The sequence below is a fragment of the Apostichopus japonicus genome, chromosome 17 (assembly GCF_037975245.1).
Source record: "Apostichopus japonicus isolate 1M-3 chromosome 17, ASM3797524v1, whole genome shotgun sequence".
NCBI classification, from domain to species: Eukaryota; Metazoa; Echinodermata; class Holothuroidea; order Aspidochirotida; family Stichopodidae; genus Apostichopus; species Apostichopus japonicus.
Genome location: NC_092577.1, coordinates 34,297,248 through 34,318,338, shown reverse-complemented (window position 1 = coordinate 34,318,338; position 21,091 = coordinate 34,297,248). Strand labels below are relative to the sequence as shown.

At 34.9% G+C, this 21,091-nt stretch overlaps 2 protein-coding genes across 5 annotated transcripts in view; one reads left to right on the top strand and one right to left on the bottom strand.

Annotated features, from left to right (window-relative positions):
* Positions 1-5,011, top strand: part of LOC139984914 (exostosin-like 3) — a 35,538-nt gene extending 30,527 nt beyond the window's left edge. Inside the window, exon 7 of the mRNA XM_071999046.1 lies at positions 1,286-5,011. Coding sequence (XP_071855147.1) covers positions 1,286-1,495 — 210 coding nt within the window. The 3' untranslated portion in view covers positions 1,496-5,011. The remainder of the gene's footprint in view (positions 1-1,285) is intronic.
* Positions 3,122-18,227, bottom strand: LOC139984912 (interferon-induced very large GTPase 1-like). 4 transcript variants are annotated; one of them, XM_071999043.1, is made up of 4 exons: positions 17,502-18,227; positions 14,974-15,107; positions 13,951-14,094; positions 3,122-12,771 (listed from the first exon to the last, which is right to left on the bottom strand). In XM_071999043.1, exons 2-4 carry the CDS (start codon positions 15,023-15,025, stop codon positions 8,120-8,122), a joined length of 4,848 nt encoding a protein of 1,615 aa, XP_071855144.1. In that variant the 5' UTR covers positions 15,026-15,107; positions 17,502-18,227; the 3' UTR covers positions 3,122-8,119. The 4 variants fall into 4 exon arrangements, with proteins under 4 accessions (XP_071855144.1, XP_071855143.1, XP_071855142.1 ...); XM_071999042.1 differs by having other exon boundaries at positions 18,133-18,224; XM_071999041.1 differs by lacking the exon at positions 17,502-18,227 and adding an exon at positions 15,602-17,458.
* Between the last annotated feature and the right edge of the window lie 2,864 nt (positions 18,228-21,091).

The window sequence follows — 21,091 nt, the reverse complement described above, 5'->3', positions numbered from 1 at the left end:
CAATTTTCTTTACCGTAGTTAGGTGTTGTGTATTGCATGCTAAATGCACACATTGTGTACTTTTGAATTTTGCGTAGTGCATTTAATTAATATTAGGCCTTCGGTTTTGTAACATACATTTAAGGATAGTACTGGGGTTCAGGTAGCTTTTCAGAGCAAGGGCCATGATAAGTTTGTTTGATTGCCCTTCATGTATTTTTGTATAATTACGTTTACACATCGTTGTACTTCTGAAGGCTACTTACTGTAGGCCTAATGCATTTAAAAAATATATATAGGCCTAGGCCCCCTTACCTAGGCCTATTAGGCTTTCAGTGATAGCCACATTAGCATTGTACTGGTGTTCAGACAGCTTTTCCTAGGAAGGACCAGGGTAAGTTTGTTTGATGGGTACGTATAAAAGAGGAGCCGGCCATAGCATCACAACTTTTATAAGACTATAAAAATTGTATACGGTTATGTTTTATTTATAAGGATATAAGATGTATAAGGTTATAAGAAGTATGTTTAGCTTTCTTTTGAACCTGTAATGTTTGACATCAAATGTACAAAGAATTAAAATAAAAAAACAAAATGGAGAGGAACTGAGGTGGCTATTAGGGGAGGAGGAGGCCACCCATCACTCGCATATAAAAACTTGTAATCTTCTTTTACATTATTTTTTCCAAGTCATAAATCCATGAAATCTTCATGTCAGAAATATTGAGATGGAAAAACGTGGGTTGTTTTGATATCTAGGAGTGGACACAGTTTTGATGGTAGTCACCACTACAGTCTACAGTAACATACAGTAGGTCAATAGGCCTAGCTCTCAAGGCAGGCATCAAGAATATGGTCGAATTGTTCGCCTCTTCTAATTTGGCCGTTGTCATTGACGTCAAACTATATGACCAAAAAGTCCAACAGAGACTGACCCAAGATGAAGGATACCACATAAAAAACAAGTTCTTAAATATTCTGTGACATTACTAAACCTTGCAACGTCGTTCTTTCGACTAACAGGCAATGAGCGCTAAAGGCAAGACTAGCAGGATAAAGTGTAACCTGCAAGAGACTATTCGTGGGCAAAGTAGCAAAAATGCAAGTTATATATTTGTTGTACCATGATTGATATTGATAATTGTAGAGACAGAGCAAAGATTTGAAATTAGGAATCAAAATTAAAACTTCCAGTATTGAGATACTGCGTCATTGATGCTCTTGTATATGGAGAGATCATCGTTTGTCCCATCTTTTAATCCTTCTTCACTTAATACTTAATATGTCTATATGTTTCCTTATCCAGGTCACCTCCAGGTGGACTTTCAGATGTCCGGGATGTCCGCAATCTCTCTCGATGGACGACTCGCATTTCAGAGAGCGACATATCTGTATTCAGTACTTTGCAAAGATATTTGGTTACACTCCGCTCTTATACACACAGTACAGAGTCGATTCGGTCCTATTTAAAACCAGACTTCCTAAGGAAAAACAAAAATGTTTTAAGTTTATTTAAGAGACGAGACATGAAGGAATATATTACTTGCAGCGTAAATTATGGTTCAGTTACATGATTTCTGAGATTTGTTTGTGTTGTTCGTTATTATGGTATAATTATATTTTAGATATAATCACAAAACACAACATGTGGGCATTTATAAGCCTGACGTCAATCAATGAAGTATGAAATTTAAGGTAGCTGATTGCTTTCATTATTAACTTTATGTAACCTTAGTGACCTTCTCCCCTGTAGCCAAATCTTATTTCACATACGTAACTAGTGCAGAGGCAATATGAAACATCAAAATTCTCTCCTCCCCTCCCCCTCCCCAACCAATCATCCCCCCAATCCCCCTCCACCTTTCCCAACATTTCTCCCACTGATGGTTAATATAAGTAGTAACTAACATTTAGAGCTAAGTTACATTATTCACGCTAGTCCTTTTAAAATGTTTTATGACTAATGTTAGGTGTTTTCTGTTGGTGATAGGGGATTGCATCACAAATAATTTTCACCCCTTTCATTAAGAAACTTGGTGACAGCCACATGTTGATTATATTTATTATATTTATATTATAACCACTGTACCGACTGGCAACCAGATTTGCCTCAACTGTAACTGACAAAACGCTCAAATCTGTTTTCCACCCTTATTGAAAGTCCAAAGTTGTTTTTTAATTTTAGGGATGAAAGACAAACAGCTACTTTAAGCATCATGATATGTTAAATTTCAACTCATTTTGTAGAAATATTTATATCAAAACACTATGCAAGTTTGACTGAGATAAGTCTCACCCATTTGTTTAATGTTGTGTTTTTTGTTTGTAAATCGTCAATTTTTGATGTGAATTTTGTTTTGTTGATAATAAGTTGTTGATAATAGTAGGTAATAGAAATGGTGTATGCTATAGCTGATAAGTTTGTGTTAGTTTTACAACTTATTTTCTTTAACAGAAGAGAATGTTAATATCTTTTGTAAAGATTCAAAGAGGCTTGATATCTGTGCATTACTCTCAAAATGTTGATCACAAATTCTTATATCCTGGATCTAAAACAGTTGGTGAACCCACAGTCAGGGAATAACTTAAAGAGTTAACATTTGGTGTAGAAACATTTAGGCTTGTGAAATTTATTTCTCAGTAAATGCACAAAATCACTGGTTCAGTGTGTACATTTTTCATAGCATTTAGCTATGCAGTACCCGATAAATTATGTACTACACAGGGAATGGTTTCTGAAGAATGCAATATTGGTTGTCCTAGTTTAACAGCTGAGACTACCTTGTTGCCTTACCAGTACACTTTCATGTACAGTGAAGTGTAAAACTGAAAGCTTTACCCCAGAAAAGTTAACAACAACAAATCAAACCTGATGTTTCCTTTGAATATCCACAGAATGATGCTACTTGGTCATTCGAATTTACTTCATCAGTCTTGGACCTCTCAACATGATTAGAATTAATAAAGATCTGACATTAAATGCTCAAAACCAGTGATATTTACTAACCAAATTATGCCGTTAACAGAGACCCCCCAAAAAATGATACCATATTGCATTTCTCGGATCTCCAGAGATGGGCAGTAGGTAATCCATACACTGCACGTTAACAGTAATTATTGCTTTTGAAATTTTTTTTGTCTGTTTGTCTGTTGTCTGTTTGTCTGCTTTATGGTATATCTTGCCAAATTTTTTATAGGTGATCTGTATGCATTTTTCCATCATACTGCTCATCGTGAATCTGTATTTGTGAAATATTATGCCCTTTTAAATACTACAGTCGAAGTTAAGACATAAAAATACCAAATGTGTCAAAAACTTCTGCAGAATTGATTCATCAAACTTTGCTTGCATTAACATGAAATCTAGTCTATGCTTTATTTGACAAATATGCAAATAATTTTAGCTGATGCATATTCATATCGCAATAAAAACTTTTTGTTCATGTCAATATGATCATTACACATTATATTTACAGATAGGGTTAATTGTAATGGTTTATTCAAAAGATATGCATTTCCATAAACAAAGAATGCATTTTCTTCGCATGTATCCTTCACAAACAAGAACATTCGCTATGGATATCGGCAAGTGGGGATGTGGATAATTGAGCATTTAGTACTTATTGGTTAAGTTCTCTTGTATTTTTGACTTTCACTTAACCCTTTGTGGGTGACAGAAATAGAGCTAAAGAATAAAACAAAAATTTTTATGAGACAATTTATTGCCAAGAACGTGACAAATATGTTAGCCATTTCATCAACGCAAAGTTCTGGATATGTTGGTGTTGCAGTTCAGGTCAAGGGTCAATTTGAAGTGAGATAAACTCAAGCATGTATCACATAAACAAGTAGGATACATCCTGCGTTTCATATCGTTTGTCTCTATATCTGACCGAAAATATCATTAAGAAAAGGAATAAATATCAAAAAGTAGGGTAGATATATAATTGTGACATTTTTTCAAGTTGGTATAGAAACTTGCTTAGAAACTTGATAACCATCCTTTCAAAGATGACGTTAGACATTTGATATGTGTTAGACAGTTAGAAAGCGCTGCGGTTAAACCAGATTGTCTTTATTTCAATATCACTTTTACATTCTTGAGAAATGTCCATTTAATCATTTGAGGCTAGCTAAAGAAAGTGGCTGGACTACTTACTCTAGCGCACAGGCATAAGGTTAGTCCCTCAAATGGCACACCAAACACAGTATGAAAAACAGACTTTTAACGACCTCAAATGACAAGTTTAAAATGTACTATGAATATGTCAAAGACAGATGTTGAATGTCATCCAAGGATGCTATTGTTTTCATATGAAGTTAAACAAAAATGTATTATTTCAGTTATTATAATGTATTAAGCAGTGGATTCATATTTCTGCCATGTGTATGTCGTTTTCTTTCCAAGAAATATTGTGTTACTGCCATAACATCAACACCATGGAACTGCCATAACATCAGGACTATGAAGCTATTTGTGTAGAACTTCCAAAAGATTAGAAAACTTATAATCTAAAAAAATTCAATACAAGAATATAATATAAACTTTCTGTGAATTGCCAAAACAGAATGTACAAAAGGATATGAATGTGTTGGAAATGAAAATCGGTGTAAACCAAAACTTAATGATTTTTTACCCTTAATATAATCGTATAATAGTTATTATGGTACGAAGAATTGTGTAATTAATATATCACCAAGATATCGATTTGCAGGCTTTTGTTTTGTCAATATTTCTAGAAAGAGAGACCGACTCAGGATTTTATTTCTGTTTGTTAAGTTGTGGTGGAGATGATTCAGTTGTTTTTGTTCTTCTTTCTTCTTCATGTTTTTCTTCTTTACGTTCAGTGTTAGTATTTTTAACTGTGTCACTTGCTGCTTGTTAATTTATTTCGGTCTCATCGGACTCCTGAGGTTTATATTCTTGTCAATTTGATTTCTTTCATATTAATATTATAATTATTTGACTTACTCTGTTAGACATATAACGACTCAGAGAGAATTATAATTCAAATATTCAGATGAAACTTTCCTATAATTTGTCCATGTGTTTTTGCTTATTGGAAAGGAAAGCCTTGCATCTGTTAACATTGTCCGGTATTTGGTGCTGACTGCAAACACCCTCACAAACCCTGCACCACATCTGAATTGATTACCATATAACACTAATTATTTGAATAAATCAACAGGTGCGGATCATAGATTTTATAAAGGAGAAGTGGCTTGGTGGTCGAAGAATCGTTAAAACCCACTCCCATGTAGTGGAACTGAGAGTAATCTCTCCAGAACTTGTCTATGCATGTTATACCGTTCATAATACTGCAGGGAATGATTTAAACATACAACTCTTTTCGATTCAGTGGGTGTAACTTGTTCCAAGATTCTCCATAAGTCACAAAAGCAATAAACCAAGTGTATTACAAAGCGTATAGTAAACATAGTTCTCCAAAAGGAAATTTTAAGAGTGGACAAGTTGCTTGGAAGGTTGGAAACTTGGGCTCTACCGATAAACAAGGAATCCTAAATCAGTTTGTCAAAAATGCAATGATCTTCAGAAAAACATGAACGTTAATTATGAATGTAAAGCTAACATGCGCATACATTTTTCTTTCTCTTTTTATTCGTATCTTTGCTATGACCACCAAAGAACATTGACAATGATGCTTTTACATTATTAGGTGCTTAAAGTGAAATAAGAGAATATAATTGGAACCAGTTAAGTACATGAAAGATACAAATTTTGAAGCAGTTTCTAAGGGACGATACGCAATCGGGGCACGGAACGTCCCCATGTGAAGTTAGTTTTCAACTTTAAACGTAAAATGTGAGTTAAACTAAGAGTTCGTTCGGAGTAGATATTATACGCACGGTTTCTTTCAATTTCCTTTCAAATGTAAAATATTTCAAATGATAAAAAATAAGAAAATTATACTTAGTCTAGCGATTCGAACATAACTTGTTACCCTAAAAGTAATATCCTGCTTTGGAGAAAACAATTATTAACGTAACGTATAATGTTCCACATCTGAATGAAAGATTTAATAAAATTATAATCCAAAAATAGATGCTCAATAGAGTCTACAACTTCATTACAAAAATAAAAATAAATAAAGAACTATTTTAAAGTACATTTTCAAACGTTTTCAAGATTGTACAAGTTAGAATTATGTGAACAAATTTTAAAAGCTTGTATTTACATTTAAATCTCTCAGTTGCTCAAAATAACGAACAATCCGAGAAAGAAGAGGGAAAAAAAGAACTTGAAAGAGAAAACATAAAAATAAAATAAGTTAACTCCACCGATCTTACCTAAGGTAAAGTTACCGCTTGGAAAGAATGTGTAGAATTAACTGAACAACGAGGACTACATTTATAAAAATGTATTATTGTGATCAGCTCAAATTTCACATGGAGTTATGAAGTAACCCGGATTCTTTTAAGTTGAATCAGAATATTTCATTACAAAAAGAAAAAAGAAATAAAGGATATTCTTCAAGTACATTTTAAAAGGTTAACAAAATTTGTACATAGAATTATATGAAGAAAATGTTTTAAGTTTGTATCTACATTTAAATCTCTCAGTGACTCGAAATAACGAACAATCCGAAAAAGAAAAGAAAAGAAGAAAGGATAAACATCAAAATATAAAAACAAGTGAACTCCACCGATCTTACCTAAAGTTGAAAGAAAGTTACCGCTTGGAAAGAATGGGTAGGATGAAGACGACATCTACAAAAATGTATTATTGTGATAAGCTTAAACGTTACATGGAGTTATGGAGTAACCCTGATTTTTTCAACTTGAATCAGAATATGGTTAAATGGTTTCTTATTGTAGCTATATTCCATATATATTCCTATGGAGCATACATATTCCCCTCCTCCATTGCGCGTTTTTAAATATTATGCCTATTTCAGTATATGGAACCGAATGAAACCTTCCGTTTACTTAAACAAAGATAAACTGAAAAAAAGAAAAATTCATTCTTTAATCACTGTTGAACGTCCTGACACCTTCACCCCTCCCCTCTCCCCCTCTCCCCGAAAGTGGCAAAGATGTTTCAGCAAAAACTAATCTTCACCTTTATGTTAACATACAAGTTTTTAAATCTTATCTAAAACAAACACGTTTACTATTGAAACGAGTGATATCATATATTACCTCATTATTACATTGCATTCAACTTGAAATAGTTTTTCAGAAAGCTAATTTCAAATGAGTCTAAAAAAATAATAAACATCTTTGTAGTTCCTTAATACTTGCACATACAATTAAAGATAATAAAAATATTCACTGCATTGCCAAATAGCAGTTGAGTCTGCCCTCTCCCTCCCTCTCAATCCCATTCACCATGTGAGAATTTTTATGGGAAAATAGTTTCCAGCAGACCTCTGTCAGTTCACTAAGTACGGCCCTGCCCAAGAAACGTATTATAGGGTATTAGCTGAAAAGCTTCAAGCAATCATATCTTACATTATCAAGACAATACATTTTATTTTAAATATTTCTTTGAAATATATAAACAGTTTCTTTTCGTAGAAAGCTATCAAAGAATTGTAAAGTACATCCGTTGAAAAACGTCTAGGCCAGAAAATTACCATCAAGGTATTATTAATCGTAACATAAAATACAATGAAATGTAATGACATGAAAAGTTTATTTACAGTAAGAGCTTCAATATGTAGAAAATAAATTTCATTCGCCTAATTTTTGTAGAAGTGTAGGTTATTGAAAAAGGTTGTTGAAAATTACTGTATTTTATTATTCAGGTATATTGAATGCAAACGGTGACGGTAATAAAATGGAAGATAAACTATGTTTATAGGGACAAGCAATCACTGAATTTAGATATTATTTAAGAAATCGATTAGATTGCGAAAAGCTTCTTACTGTACATCCTTGAAACCTCAATTTCCTTTTTTTTTTGGCATTCTGGTTTTGAATATACTTCATCTAAAACTTCAAAGTGTACATGCTGAATTTTTAAAATCAGTGCATGTTTAACCTAATTTAAGAAAAGGTGTACTCCGTTGTGTTTTGTGATTCGCTTACACCAACATCGTATTATGTAAATCTCAAAATTTACGTGCACTGTTTTGACTTAGTTTTTTTGCCTGTTTGCACTGTTTGGCCTATTTAATTATTCGTGATGTTTGTATTGCTTTCTCAGGCTTTTTATAGCCATATCCTGTGTAACTTTATCCCATTCTTCTGGTATCTTTGCTGGTTTTGCATTATATATTCGCGCAAAATCATCATTGAAAGTGCTCAATACCCACTTCCAGTAATGTATTGGTTCGTCGGCTTTGGTTGGTTTAATATTCCATGAATCATAGTCTGTTCTATAATCCTTGTATTTTTTCCATATCTCCATTGGCTCTTCTTCTATGCAATATACCAAATCTGTGGCCATTAACTGTGTGCATGGAGAGGGCATTAGATCTTCTGAATGCGCCCACCTACCACCTGCCACACCTTGAGGGTAATGGGAAGTAGCGACGTGTGTATGCTCACCACTGATCTGTAAATGACAGGTTACATTACAGAAGGGACAAACTTCGTTGCAAACTCCTAAATGGTCCAATATCTCCTGAGCAACGTCTTTTTTCATTTTTGAGTAAAGTTCAATTGTAGCTGTTTCATCTAGTACATTAGAATTCCCTTTATGAAGTGCAACTTGTATATCTCTTTTCAACTTTTCACTTACAACTATGGTTAGACTATCGGTAAAGCCTTTAACATCACTTAATGCAAAATCTTCAGCAACAAACTCTTCCAAAAAATTTTGAGCGCTAATAGATCTATGCAAAGCAAATTTCATAGCCCATTTCTTAAATGTAGTTCCAGCTTCAGTGAAACAAGCTTCAGTATCACGTAATGCCTTGGTAATTCCACTAAGTACGTTATCTATTTCTTCCGAAATTAAAGTGATGACCCAGCCATCTTCAAGTTTCATTGTTTCTAGTACTGCTTCACGCAGCCAACTATAAAAGAATTTCTCATTTTGATGGATAAAGATGACATACAATTCTGCCGTTTTCTTGTAACACAGCTTTTCTAAGATTTTACCAATCATTCTCTCTTTGTTATTGTAACAATTATCAGTCCTCATTTTGCGTAAAAGAATGACGTTTAAGATATTTACAACTATATCTTGAGTCGCTGCCATTATCTCAGAATATAGTCGGTCTACAGCTGCAACGATCTTAATGGTTTCGTCGAAAAAAGCTAAGAAGTCGTTTCTCAAATATATTTTTTCCTTCTCAAACAATGCTTTCACCGAATATTCCTTCTCATACTCTTTTTGACATTTTTTGTAAGCCTCAGCTAGATCAAGTGAGGCGTTGTTTAGAGAGATCACTAAAAAGTCATTATGGACTTTGTATGTCTTCAACATATTGAACATTTCATTCAAGATAGTATTAAAATGATTTTGATTAAACGGTTTCATATATTTTTGCCTTCGAAGTTCACGTAAGCGTGAAGTTAAGATTTTATTCAGTTCACTCGTAGCAGTGTTTTCTTCTCGAGATCCCGAGTTAATCCATTTTGTCATTTTTTTCCATATAACCTTTAAGTTACTTGTGTACGATGTACTGTATTCAGTGTGCAGCACTAGTCCACAAACGCTTTGAGCGCATGCTTCATCGATTACTTGGTCACTTATTTTGGTTTTGCTGAATTTTTCTTCAAGCTCTTCAGTTTTCGTGCACCAAAGTTGATCGAATTCTTTATCTAGTGTCGTGAGATTTTCTCTCCAATCGGTATATGGATATTTCTTCAGCAAATCAAGTGCAGTGTTTTTAGCAGCTTGTTTCAGTTCCTGTTTTGCCTGTTTGATGAAGTGTGGCATGGACTGAATGTCATCTTTATTTTGCAGTAGAATTTCAGTGTTTACTTCGATAGCCCTTTGGATTTCTCGACCAATGTCGAATGTTTCATTTTTTAGACTCTGTTGTCGCCTATTCACCTCAGCTTCATCGTTATGTGCCTTTACATACTCATCTATTTTCCCATTGACAGTTTCACATTTGCGTTTAATTTCGATTTTCGCTATCCTGAAAAATTCATCTTTTGACGCGCTGCTAAGATTATTACTATTTTTTTGTTCCCACTCTGTCAAATCAGTTCTCATTTTCCCAATAAGTATGTTATACTCTAGTCTAAATCTTTGGTTACTCAGAGCATCAAAACTGTTTTGGAAATTGAACACAAAATCTTCTGATTTCACTGCTTCCCATACATCTGTCAATCTACTTATAAACTTTTCTATTGTAAACTGAGGCGGAGTAATTGATATGTTATTTTGCAATAAAATAGCTGACTTTAAAGCGTGAATTTGATCACTATAACCGTAATTTGGAGGAGACATTAAACCTGTCCACAGGCACGGGAATAATCGCAAATCATCCTCATCAACCATTGGGAACATGTCTGCAAAGTCGTGAATGATATCGACTTTCTCCTCAGCAGCGGCAGTACGTGTGACTTTATTGAGAACGTCCTTTATTTTAGCCATGTTAGATTTATTATTGGCAGCAGCTGCTCTGTCGCTCACTCTCTGCTGAATAATTCTGCAATTGGACACCAAATTGACTTTCTTCATTCTTATCATGGCATGGGCAACTATTTGTAAGATGCCTATCATATCTGGGCCAATAGTTTCTTGACCGATATTCAGTAAAGTAAGGTCCCCAATGCACATGGTAAGTGTGGCTACTAAATTGTCAAATGTGTGATCGTTGAGAACAGTTCGATCTGGAGATTGCAATCCTTCAGTATCAATAATTAGAAGATACTTAAAGCCAAGTTGTTCATGTAATGCGGCATTCACTTCTAACAATTGTAAGTATACCCCTCGCGTGCATCTACCAGCACGTACCGGAAGCCTGACCCCAAACATACTATTCAACAACGTTGACTTTCCACTATTCTGGATACCAATTAAAGATAACACATATATTTCAGGATTCTTAAGCTCATCTTTGACCCTTGTCAAGACGCCTGAAATCCATTGAATGGGCATGTAAGCACTTTCCCCATCCAAAATTTCCAACGGATACCCTTTAAGAAGTAATTTAACTGCCAAGTTAGCCAAAATATTGCGTTGGTCAGAATATGATTCTCTATTGAGCCTTGCTGCATACAAATGACCTAATTCACGAATGAAGTGTTCGCAGCTGATGTTTTTTACACTAAATGTATGGCTTAATTCCAACAGTTCATCTTGCAACTTTCTCATTTCGTTTTGCAATTCGGCTTGTTGACCATAGGAAGCTATTATAATTGCTTCCTTTTGATTTTGCAGAGAGTTAATTAACTCGTCAATTCTCTTGGCTAGCCAAGGAATTTCAGCTGCCGCCATCAGTTCGATGTGAGTTTGGAAAAGCGACATGAAGTAGTGTAATGTATCCTCTTCATCATCAATCAAAACTGTTTGCAATGTTTCAAATAAAACTTGCATTTCTGCAGACAAACCTTTTTCTGCTTGTCTGTTCCTCAAATCCCTTTTTAAGGTTTCTTTCGCTTCAGACTGAATTACAACATTTTCGTCACCGATAGATAGAGGTTTCCTATCAGCTTTGACCCACTCAACCCAACCCTCTTGTAATTGTAAATATGAATTCTTCACTTTCTCAATGGATTCTGTTACTGGAAACAAGCATTTCAACAAGTGTTTTGCTTTCTTATAGGAGGGATTGTTCTGATCTATTGTTACTTCGTTAAAACAAAATAGTCGCCATGTTTCAATTGAGATGTAGTCTTCGTCACTTGTGTCATTGCAATATTTTACAATTTTTTCACAAATTATTTTGCTCAGATCAACTTCACCACGATCAAGTTCGAAATCGACTCTATCATCAAGTTTACCGATTTTGGGTTTTGTATCCTTAATGTTTACCTGATGCTTATGCCTACTCTTTTCCCTGACCTTTCGTCCTTGCTTCCCAATCAAACGTATCACAAAAACATTTTTGAATCTTTCTTTTAGGTCGCTGATTGCTGTCTTATAGTCCTCCCAGTTGATATTATCTACAAATAGAAATACAGCGTTAGCTATCCTGCACATAAATTCCCTTTCGGTAGTAAATTCTTTGGAATCACCCCTCAGATTCAACAATAATGTAACTTCTTTCAACAACTCCTCTTTTCTGCCGCAAATTGGCAGGTACCATTGGGCCTCTACTGATCCACAACAATGATAAACGTACTCTCTTTCATCTTCATAAGACAGAAAATATCGAAATGTTTCATTACCTTGAGCTCTACCAATGACATTATTTAAAACAGACGATTTGGAGATTGGAATATCACCAAATCTGATAAATGCAGTGGTAAACACAGGCTCCTTTACCATACGTTTTTCTGGTGCAAGAGATGTTTCAGTTTCCTTCCATTTTTTTGAAACACGACTTATTGCCCAAGTAAGAAGCTCTGGTTTCGCGTCATCTCTTACCCCAGGTAATAAGACTGGCACGGCAAGTTTACAAGATGCAAATTTCTCCAGCAAATGCTGTCTTAAATGATCATCGGAACAATGGAGAATTGCATATGTGAAATCTCTTGCACTTCCTTCTATGTGAAGATTCTCTTTCCATGTAATTCTACTGTCTAGTGAGGTTAGCTTACTGATAAACAGAAAAGGTAAATCTTTTGTTTCAATCTGTGAGTCGTCGCTGGGGAACAGTCGTACTTCTGTTGCTTTTTTCATGGTAAGTTTGCGAGGGAAATATTCTTTGAGACCGACTTTATCCAAGTATTTTAAGAAGTCTTCTTCAGAATCTCCATCATCTATGGAAAAAGGTAACACAAACTCATACATGATACACACATCCATCAATTTATACTGATATATCGGTGAAGTCAGAAATTTCAAATATCTTTCCACGGGTTACATTTATTTCTGACCAATGCAAGTGGAACATTTGTAAAGCATCTTGTCAAAATTGTCATGTTATAAATTTATTAATTTTACAGATGGAATGCTTTGCATAACAACGCCTGCTGGCATACATGCGCGTTGAGAAATGTCAGTTGTCTTTATTTTACTTTCTCTGTAAAATGTACTAAAAAAATGTACCACAATTTCAAAACATCAAATTAGGTGGAACTCTTTCAAATGCAACTTTAAAAGGAAAAGTAGAATAAAGAGAGAATTCAGAACGCCTCCTTGTAAGTTCGTGGGGATGAAGGCATGACACCTGCTTTTAATGATCGTTATACATACAGCTTCACGAATGTCAAGGATGACATAGAAATTACAACTTCATGAAGATATTTAGAAATTGTTTAGTCATAGCAGTCACACAATTACTACTAGGCTTTCATTTCAATAGTAAACTGATAATGGAAACTGCCATGCGCATGATGCTAAGCAGTCAAATGTGCACGCTGGAGAAGCCGAATGCATTTTAACTTATTGAATACTTCAGCTGGATATCCCAAACAAATTCTCTCTTGGGGTCTACCATATGCCTATGCAGTTGGGTCCCGACATACTAGATACCCTGTCTGAACAATTTCCCACACCGCCTGGCTTAGCTAACTTGATCCGTCATTTATCTTCACGAGTTCACGTTCTCTTTGGCATCATGTATAACCCATCAGATATATGACCTCGCCTAAGGGCCAACATTCTTAAAAGTATTATTCTACGACGATGATAATGATGGTGGCGTTGATGATGATGACTACGATGATGAGGTAGTGGTGGTGACAAGGGTGGTGGTGATCATGATGTTGATAGCTCGTTTAAGTTATTATTCTTTTAGGTTAAACGTGAAAATATACCTGTCTCACTTTTTGTTTGGTCCAACGTCGTACAATATAACCGTAATGACCAATGCCAACCAGAGGAAGAATGACAACACTTAATTGCGATTTCGGTTTTGTTTTCAGGTATAAGAGAAAATAATCGAACAGGTTATCTCCGTTTATTTATTCGTTTATTCTCTTCATTGTTTAACTTACCTTTCTCGCTTAGAGTCGGGACAACACAGAGAGCATCAAAGTATTCTTCCATACCGTCTTGCGATGTGGACGTTTCGATTCTATTTTGAGTTTCCTCCGAAGTAAGAGATTGCGAAAAAGCAAATGGTTGACGAAAACTTGCATCTGAAAAGAGGAAACGATTGAAGTAAATACAAACGATAGGTGGAAAGACTCAAAAATGTATATGATAAGAGATCAAACGGGGTTCTATAATTGCTAGGGGCGAATCCAGGGGGTGGGGGGGGGGGGGGAAGAATGAATTGGAATGGCTTGTAGTTAGTTCTACCGCAACATTCTCTACTTGTTATGTTAAAATATCTCTTTACATGTAGGTCATGATTATTTTTTTTATCTATGTAGCCAACTACATATATCGTTTTGCTTTCATATAAGGTTTGTAACCTGGTTGTGAAATCATTTGCCCGTCTCTGCTTTATATTATTATTAAACAGTTACAGTGCTAACACGTCACCATTTGGTCAGTAATATAAATACGCTGCGCGGTTTATGGCCCTGTCGGCCTCGGTACAAAGTAATCAAGAATTATCGTAAAGATCGTATTACTAGTTCCGAAGGTATGGACCAAGGTACATTTGAAACTGCAGACTGTAGCGGTAACAAAACAAAGTCAATCAACATCTATAATAGATTAAATACTTTCCCTTCCTTTAGGCAATACCTTTTGATATTAATGATGTAAATTAACCATTTTCGTAATCTATTGACTATCGTGCCGTTGCTAATTTCAAAACGTTCAAAAGTAATTAATGATGATAAAGAGAAAATATCAGTTCACTCTACAAATTCACTCACTGTTTGTAGTTAATTGCTGTTTGGCATCGTCAAATTCCTCATTATCGTAACAAAGTTTATCGTCATGACCAAGCCTTCCCGAGCACAAATAACAACATTCAGTTGCGATTTCGGTTTTGTTTTCATGACTTAGAGAAATTTAATTGTTATTTCGTACAAGTTCAGATTGCTCTTCTTCGTTTAACTTACCTTCCCCGCCTAGACTCTGGGCAACACAAGGAGGATCAACGTCTCCTTCCATTTCTTCTTGCAATGTGGTCGTTTCGATTCTCTGTTGAGTCTCCTGTGAAATAACAGATTGCCAAAAAGTAGTTGACGAACATCTGTAAAGAGAAACGATTGAAGTAAATACTAGCTTTTGGTGAGAAATTCATCACTGTATATAATAAGAGGTTAAACATGGCTCTATAATTGACAGGATCAAGGGGGCCGGCCAAGCCTAGCCCCTATTCCTGAAAATAAATCGTTTTCTGTTTTCATAATAGCACGAAAATGAACTGAATCCATTTCACGACCGGTTTCGTCCTTGTGGGACTCATCAGGCGAAGGTAGGAATCGAACGATATTGAACGCGAAAAGTTTGGTTATATTTTTCGGGCAAGTCGTTACAGCCCCCCCCCCCCCCAATCAAATTAGACTTCTACGCCTATAAATGCATGCCATACACGGCCACCCATATACGTACGGAGTAGCTATTTGTGGAAACGAGCTATGGTTGTGTAGTATATTATGCCATACCATTACAGTTGCAATAACTGAATTAGTACAGATGAGGCCGAGTCGTTGCGGATAAATACGATTAACATTTGTTGCTTACCATTATTTGCAGGATGTTGTTAACTCAAATATTTCCTGTCTTGTTCAATTCGAGAAGAACGAACCAAAGTAGAGAATTTTACGTATTTTGTTGAAGAAGTATGCTACTCAAGGAGATCTATTTTCTTTCCGTGTGCAGAATTAACTGTTCGTTGCCACAAATCTTGGCAAATAGGGGTCTGGATTTGGTCCTGCTTAGCCAAACTGTGAATTGGAGATTGCTATGAAGAGTTTTGGTACGTTCCGTAATGAGAGAAAACCTACACTTTAGCTATATGCCCACCCGTTTCGCATCGCTTACTTGCGGTTAGCACGTTTTGTTATTAGTAAAGACAGAATGTGGATACTGTACATATGCACTAATGGTTACGGAAAATATAGTTTACTGTGTACACTACAGACTCCGACGGCTGTGACCAAGATTGCTTTTTACCTCACGGCTATGGCAAGCCATATGGGACAAACACTGCAAACTATATCCTCGAAATAATACAAATATAAAATCAGATAATAGCTGCATTGTCTTATGGCTTTCACAAACGAGTGAAGAAAGTTATCACATTGTAGCCTCGCCAGTGCAATAAATGAGAGATTGCAAAGTTAGTTTCTATTGACAAACACCCATGCCACACACACTTGATCTAGGCAACAGCATAATTGAATACGTGTATACATTCGAATTAATACGTGTATGTTTTGAATTAATACGCGTATACACTCGGATTAATCCTCATAAGTATTCGAATTAATACTTGCAATTGCTTATATTCGAATTCATAGGTGGACATATTTAAGCCTTATGTCTGGCTAATAATATATATGCGTACATATTCAAATTAATATGCGGATATATTATGTCGTGTTGTCCTACATGGCTTTTACTCTGAAATACCTTACATAAAATGCACAGTAGTTAGTTATAACGACTCCTGACAAAAGTTGGCTTGTGCGCAATGGAAGCATATAGTGATATGTCTATCATATGCACACAAAGAATCAAATGATGAAAGCTGTAACTACTATACAACAAAAAACGTTTTGTCAAAGTCTGAAGCGGAAAGTGTGTCGTATGCTAGTTACCGTAGATACAAGTTTTTGCATTTAAACAACATCTATTGTTTTCATTGAGCACTATAGATGCAAGAATGTTGGAAGACAATGGTGAGGGCTATTAGCCAATCAAATCACAGGAAATTTGGAAACCTCCATTGACTATTTTTACCATAAACCTCTGTAATGGGAGTATTGTTAACTCTGTACTTGCGGTTGATTGTTTTGATTTATTGGCTTTCAAAGAAAATTCAATAATCTGTACAAAGGTTTGGAAGTTTGTTGTTTTGAAAAGAAAGAAAGATATTCTTTCCAACAATTGTTTGTTAAGTTTTTCATAGGCCTAGCTCTGAGTGTGTGTACTTGGGGTTTGTTTCCTCCAAGAGTTTGCCGGACGGAACAGGGACGTACCCGGGCGGGAAGGAGGGGGGGGGGGCAATAGGAGTGATCGCTCCCCTACCCTTTGAGAACTCCAAAAAGTAAAATTTAACTAAACAATAAATATAATTAAAACAATCTTTTCAGGTTGAAGGGAGCTATTAAAGCGACCCTTCTCAATCTTGCCCTTGAAAGTTCGTCTAATATAATAATGCAATACTCTTATAATAGTTGATTTCTTGCATTTTGAAGGTTTGGCGTCCCTGGCTAAAATATTGTGTCCAGATGCAGAATCCTGTTTACGTAACAATGTTTACTACAATTCTGTCCAAATTGTTCGCAAATTCAATCTCGGTAAGACTAGTCACTAAGAGTAAGACTTGAGCATCACGCCGATAAACTAGGCCTGCGTAGCCTAACGTTACAAAACTCACCTACAAGACTAAATCGATATAGTGTAGTATTATACTTACGTACGGTTCTCGCACAAGGTGCGCCATTTTAAAAATCCAAGTGTTGGAATACGTACGTTACTAATATAACCGTTCCTGGGCCTATTTTTAGTAACTTAAGTGCACACGATGTGGGCCATGTACCACGTCAGGCAACGCCAGTAGTTAATTTTGTTGGTCCTTTCGTTGGACAACCAAAAATCCTTCGGACAACCAAACAGGAAGTCAAGGTTATCCGGAGGACAACCTTAAAATGTTCTTAAATGAGCTTTGACTGTAATGAGGTGTGGAATAAAATATCAATCTCGCGAAATATAGTGAAATTGCATTCGATACACGTCGTAGCAAGTACGGCATTTGCACCTACTTCCTTGAAAAGTCAGAAGATACTATTTTTGATGAGAAATAAAGATTGAAATGTTTTACAGGCACAGTTTCTACTTGCTAGAATGAAGAAATATCCCAGTAGTTGTAGGTATTACAATGTAAACCTAGCCTATGTAGCCAATTATATATATCGTTTTGCTTTCATATAATGTTTATTAAAACGTCGCAAACCCTTTGATTTAACAGTGACAGTGCTAACCACGTTAGCATTAGTCAATAGTACACATATGTTATGAACTATAATCACTATTTTGATTTTACTCACCTATTAGGTATGCCAACTCTAGTGCCCTTCCGTCATAGGTTTCGATCCTTTACACTGCTGTACAGGAGTGTATCGGTGAAGCTTTCTTTGCAACGCGTGGAAAGATAGGTGCACCGTCTTCCAATATGACGGTTCGCTGGATAGGCTGAATAGCCAGTGGGCGGCACCCAACAATATGCTTATAAATGGAAACCAGTTGCAGTCTGTAGTCACTAAGGTTTGATGGTTGAGTATAGTTAAGGAAAACCTGAACAACACATTCTCACTGGTTGTCCAAGGCAAAACAAGTTACTTTTTGAGAAATCAATGATGTTGAGGAGGAAATATCCACACACTGTAACATCTTATAGTAGTTCTGCTACTTATTTTTTAATGAAAGTTCAGGCAATGTTTAAGAAAACTGCAGAAATTAAATATATGATAGACCAGAACATGGACAGAAGATGCAGAGGTCAAAGGTCAAGGTCATGACTTATAGGGATACCTAACTTTTCAATGGAAATACATTAATATCTTGATATTCCCAGTGGGACTTGCGTTATATTTTATCCTCAGTTTCACATCGTCTGTCTCTATATCTGACTGAAAATATCATCAAGAAAAAAATTTAACATAGTAGAAAAATAATTGTGTAATTTAAAATTTCAAGTTTGTTTAAAAACTTGCTTTTGATAACCATCCTTTCAATTATGACATTATTCTTTTGATATGTGTTAGACAGTTTTAAACCGCGCTGCGGTTAATCCAGATTGCCTTCATATCCTTTTCACTTTTATGTTCTTGAGAAATGTCCTTTTAACCATTTGAGGCTAGTTTAAGAAAGTGGCTTAACTATTCACTCTAGCGCACAGGTCATAAGGCCAGTCCCTCAAATGGAACACAAAACTCAGTATGAAAACAGAGTGTTTACGATCGCAAATGACAAGTTTAAAATGTACTATAAATATGTCAAAGACAGATGTTGAATGTCATCCAATGATGCTTTGGTTTTCATATGAAGTTAAACAAACATGTATTATGTCAGTTATTATAATGTATTAAGCAGTGGATTAATATTTCTGCAATGTGTATTTCGTTTTCTGTTTAAGAAATATTGTGTTACTGCCATAACATCAACACCATGGAACTGCCATGACATCAGGACTATTAAGCTATTTGTGTAGAACTTCCGAAAGATTAGAAAACTTATATAATCTAAAAAAATTCAATACAAGAATATAATATAACAATTCTGTGAATTGCCAAAACAGAATGTACAAAAAGGATATGAATGTACGGAAATGAAAATCGGTGTAAACCAAAAATTAATGATTTTTCCCCTTAATATAATCGTAAAATAGTTATAATGGTACTAAGAATTGTATAATTAATATATCACCAAGGTATCGGTTTGAAGACTTTTGTTTTGTCAATATTTCTAAAAAGAGAGACAGACTCAGGATTTTATTTCTGTTTGTTAATTTGTGGAGATGATTAAGTTTGTTTTTGTTTTCTTTTTTGTTCATGTTTTTCTTCTTTACGTTCAGTTATAGTATGTTAACTTTCTCACTTGCTGCTTGTTAATTTATTTCGGTCTCATCGGACTCCTGAGGTTTATATTCTTGTCAATTTGATTTCTTTCATATCATATTAATATAATAATTACTTGACTTATTCTGTTAGACTTATAACGACTCAGAGAGAATTATAATTCAAATATTCAGATGAAACTTTCATATAATCTGTCTTTTGTTTTCTTGTGAGAAAGAGAAGTCTTCCATTTATTAGAGTTGTCCGTGCTGATTGTGAACACCCTCACAAATCCTGCACCACATCTGAATTGATTACCATATAACACTAATTATTTGGATAAATAAACAGGCGCGGATCATAGATTTTATAAAGGAGAGGGGCTCGGTGGTCCAAGAATCATTGAAACCCACTCCCATGTAGAGGAAATGAGAGTAATCACTCTTCTAGAACTTGTCTATGTATGTTATACCGTTCATGATACTGCAGGGAATGATTTTAACATAAATAAAACTCATTTCGATTCAGTGAGTGAAACTTGTTCCAATTTTCTCCATAAGTGACAAAAGCAAAAAACCAAGTGTATCACATAGCGTGTATAGTAAACATAGTTCTCTAAAAAAGACATTTTAATCGTGGACAAGTTGCTTGGAAGTTTGGAAACTTGAGCTCTACCGATAAACAATGAATCCTATATATCAGTTAGTCAAAAATGCAATGATCTTCAGAAAACATGAACTTTAATTATGAATGTAAGAACATGTGCATACATTTTTCTTTCATATTTTATTCATATCTTTGCTATGACCACCAAAGAACATTCACAAGTATGCTTTTAAAAGATTAGTTACTTAAACGGAAATAAGAGAATATAATTGGAACCAGTTAAGTAAATGAAAGATACAATTTTTGAAGCATTTTCTAAGGAACGATACGCAATCGGGGCACGGAACGTCCCCATGTGAAGTTAGTTTTCAACTTTAAACGTAAATTGTGAGTTAAATAATAATTCGTTCGGAGTATATATTATAGGAACGGTCTCTTCCAATTTCCTTTCAAATGTAAAATATTTCAAATGATAAAAAATAAGAAAATTATACGAGCGATTCGAACATAACGTGTAACCCTAAAAATTATATCCTGCTTCGGAGAACACAATTATTGACGTAACGTATAATGTTCCACATCTGAATGAAAGATTTAATAAAATTATAATCCAAAAATAGATGCTCAATAGAGTGTACAACTTCATTACAAAAGTAAAAATAAACAAAGAACTATTTTCAAGTACATTTTAAAAGGTTTACAAGATTTGAACTTAGAATTAAATGAAAAAAATCTTTAAGGCTTGTATGTACATTTAAATCTCTCATTGACTCGAAATAACGAACAATCTGAGAAAGAAGAGAAAAGAAAAGAACTTGAAAGAGAAAAAACATAAAAATAAAAC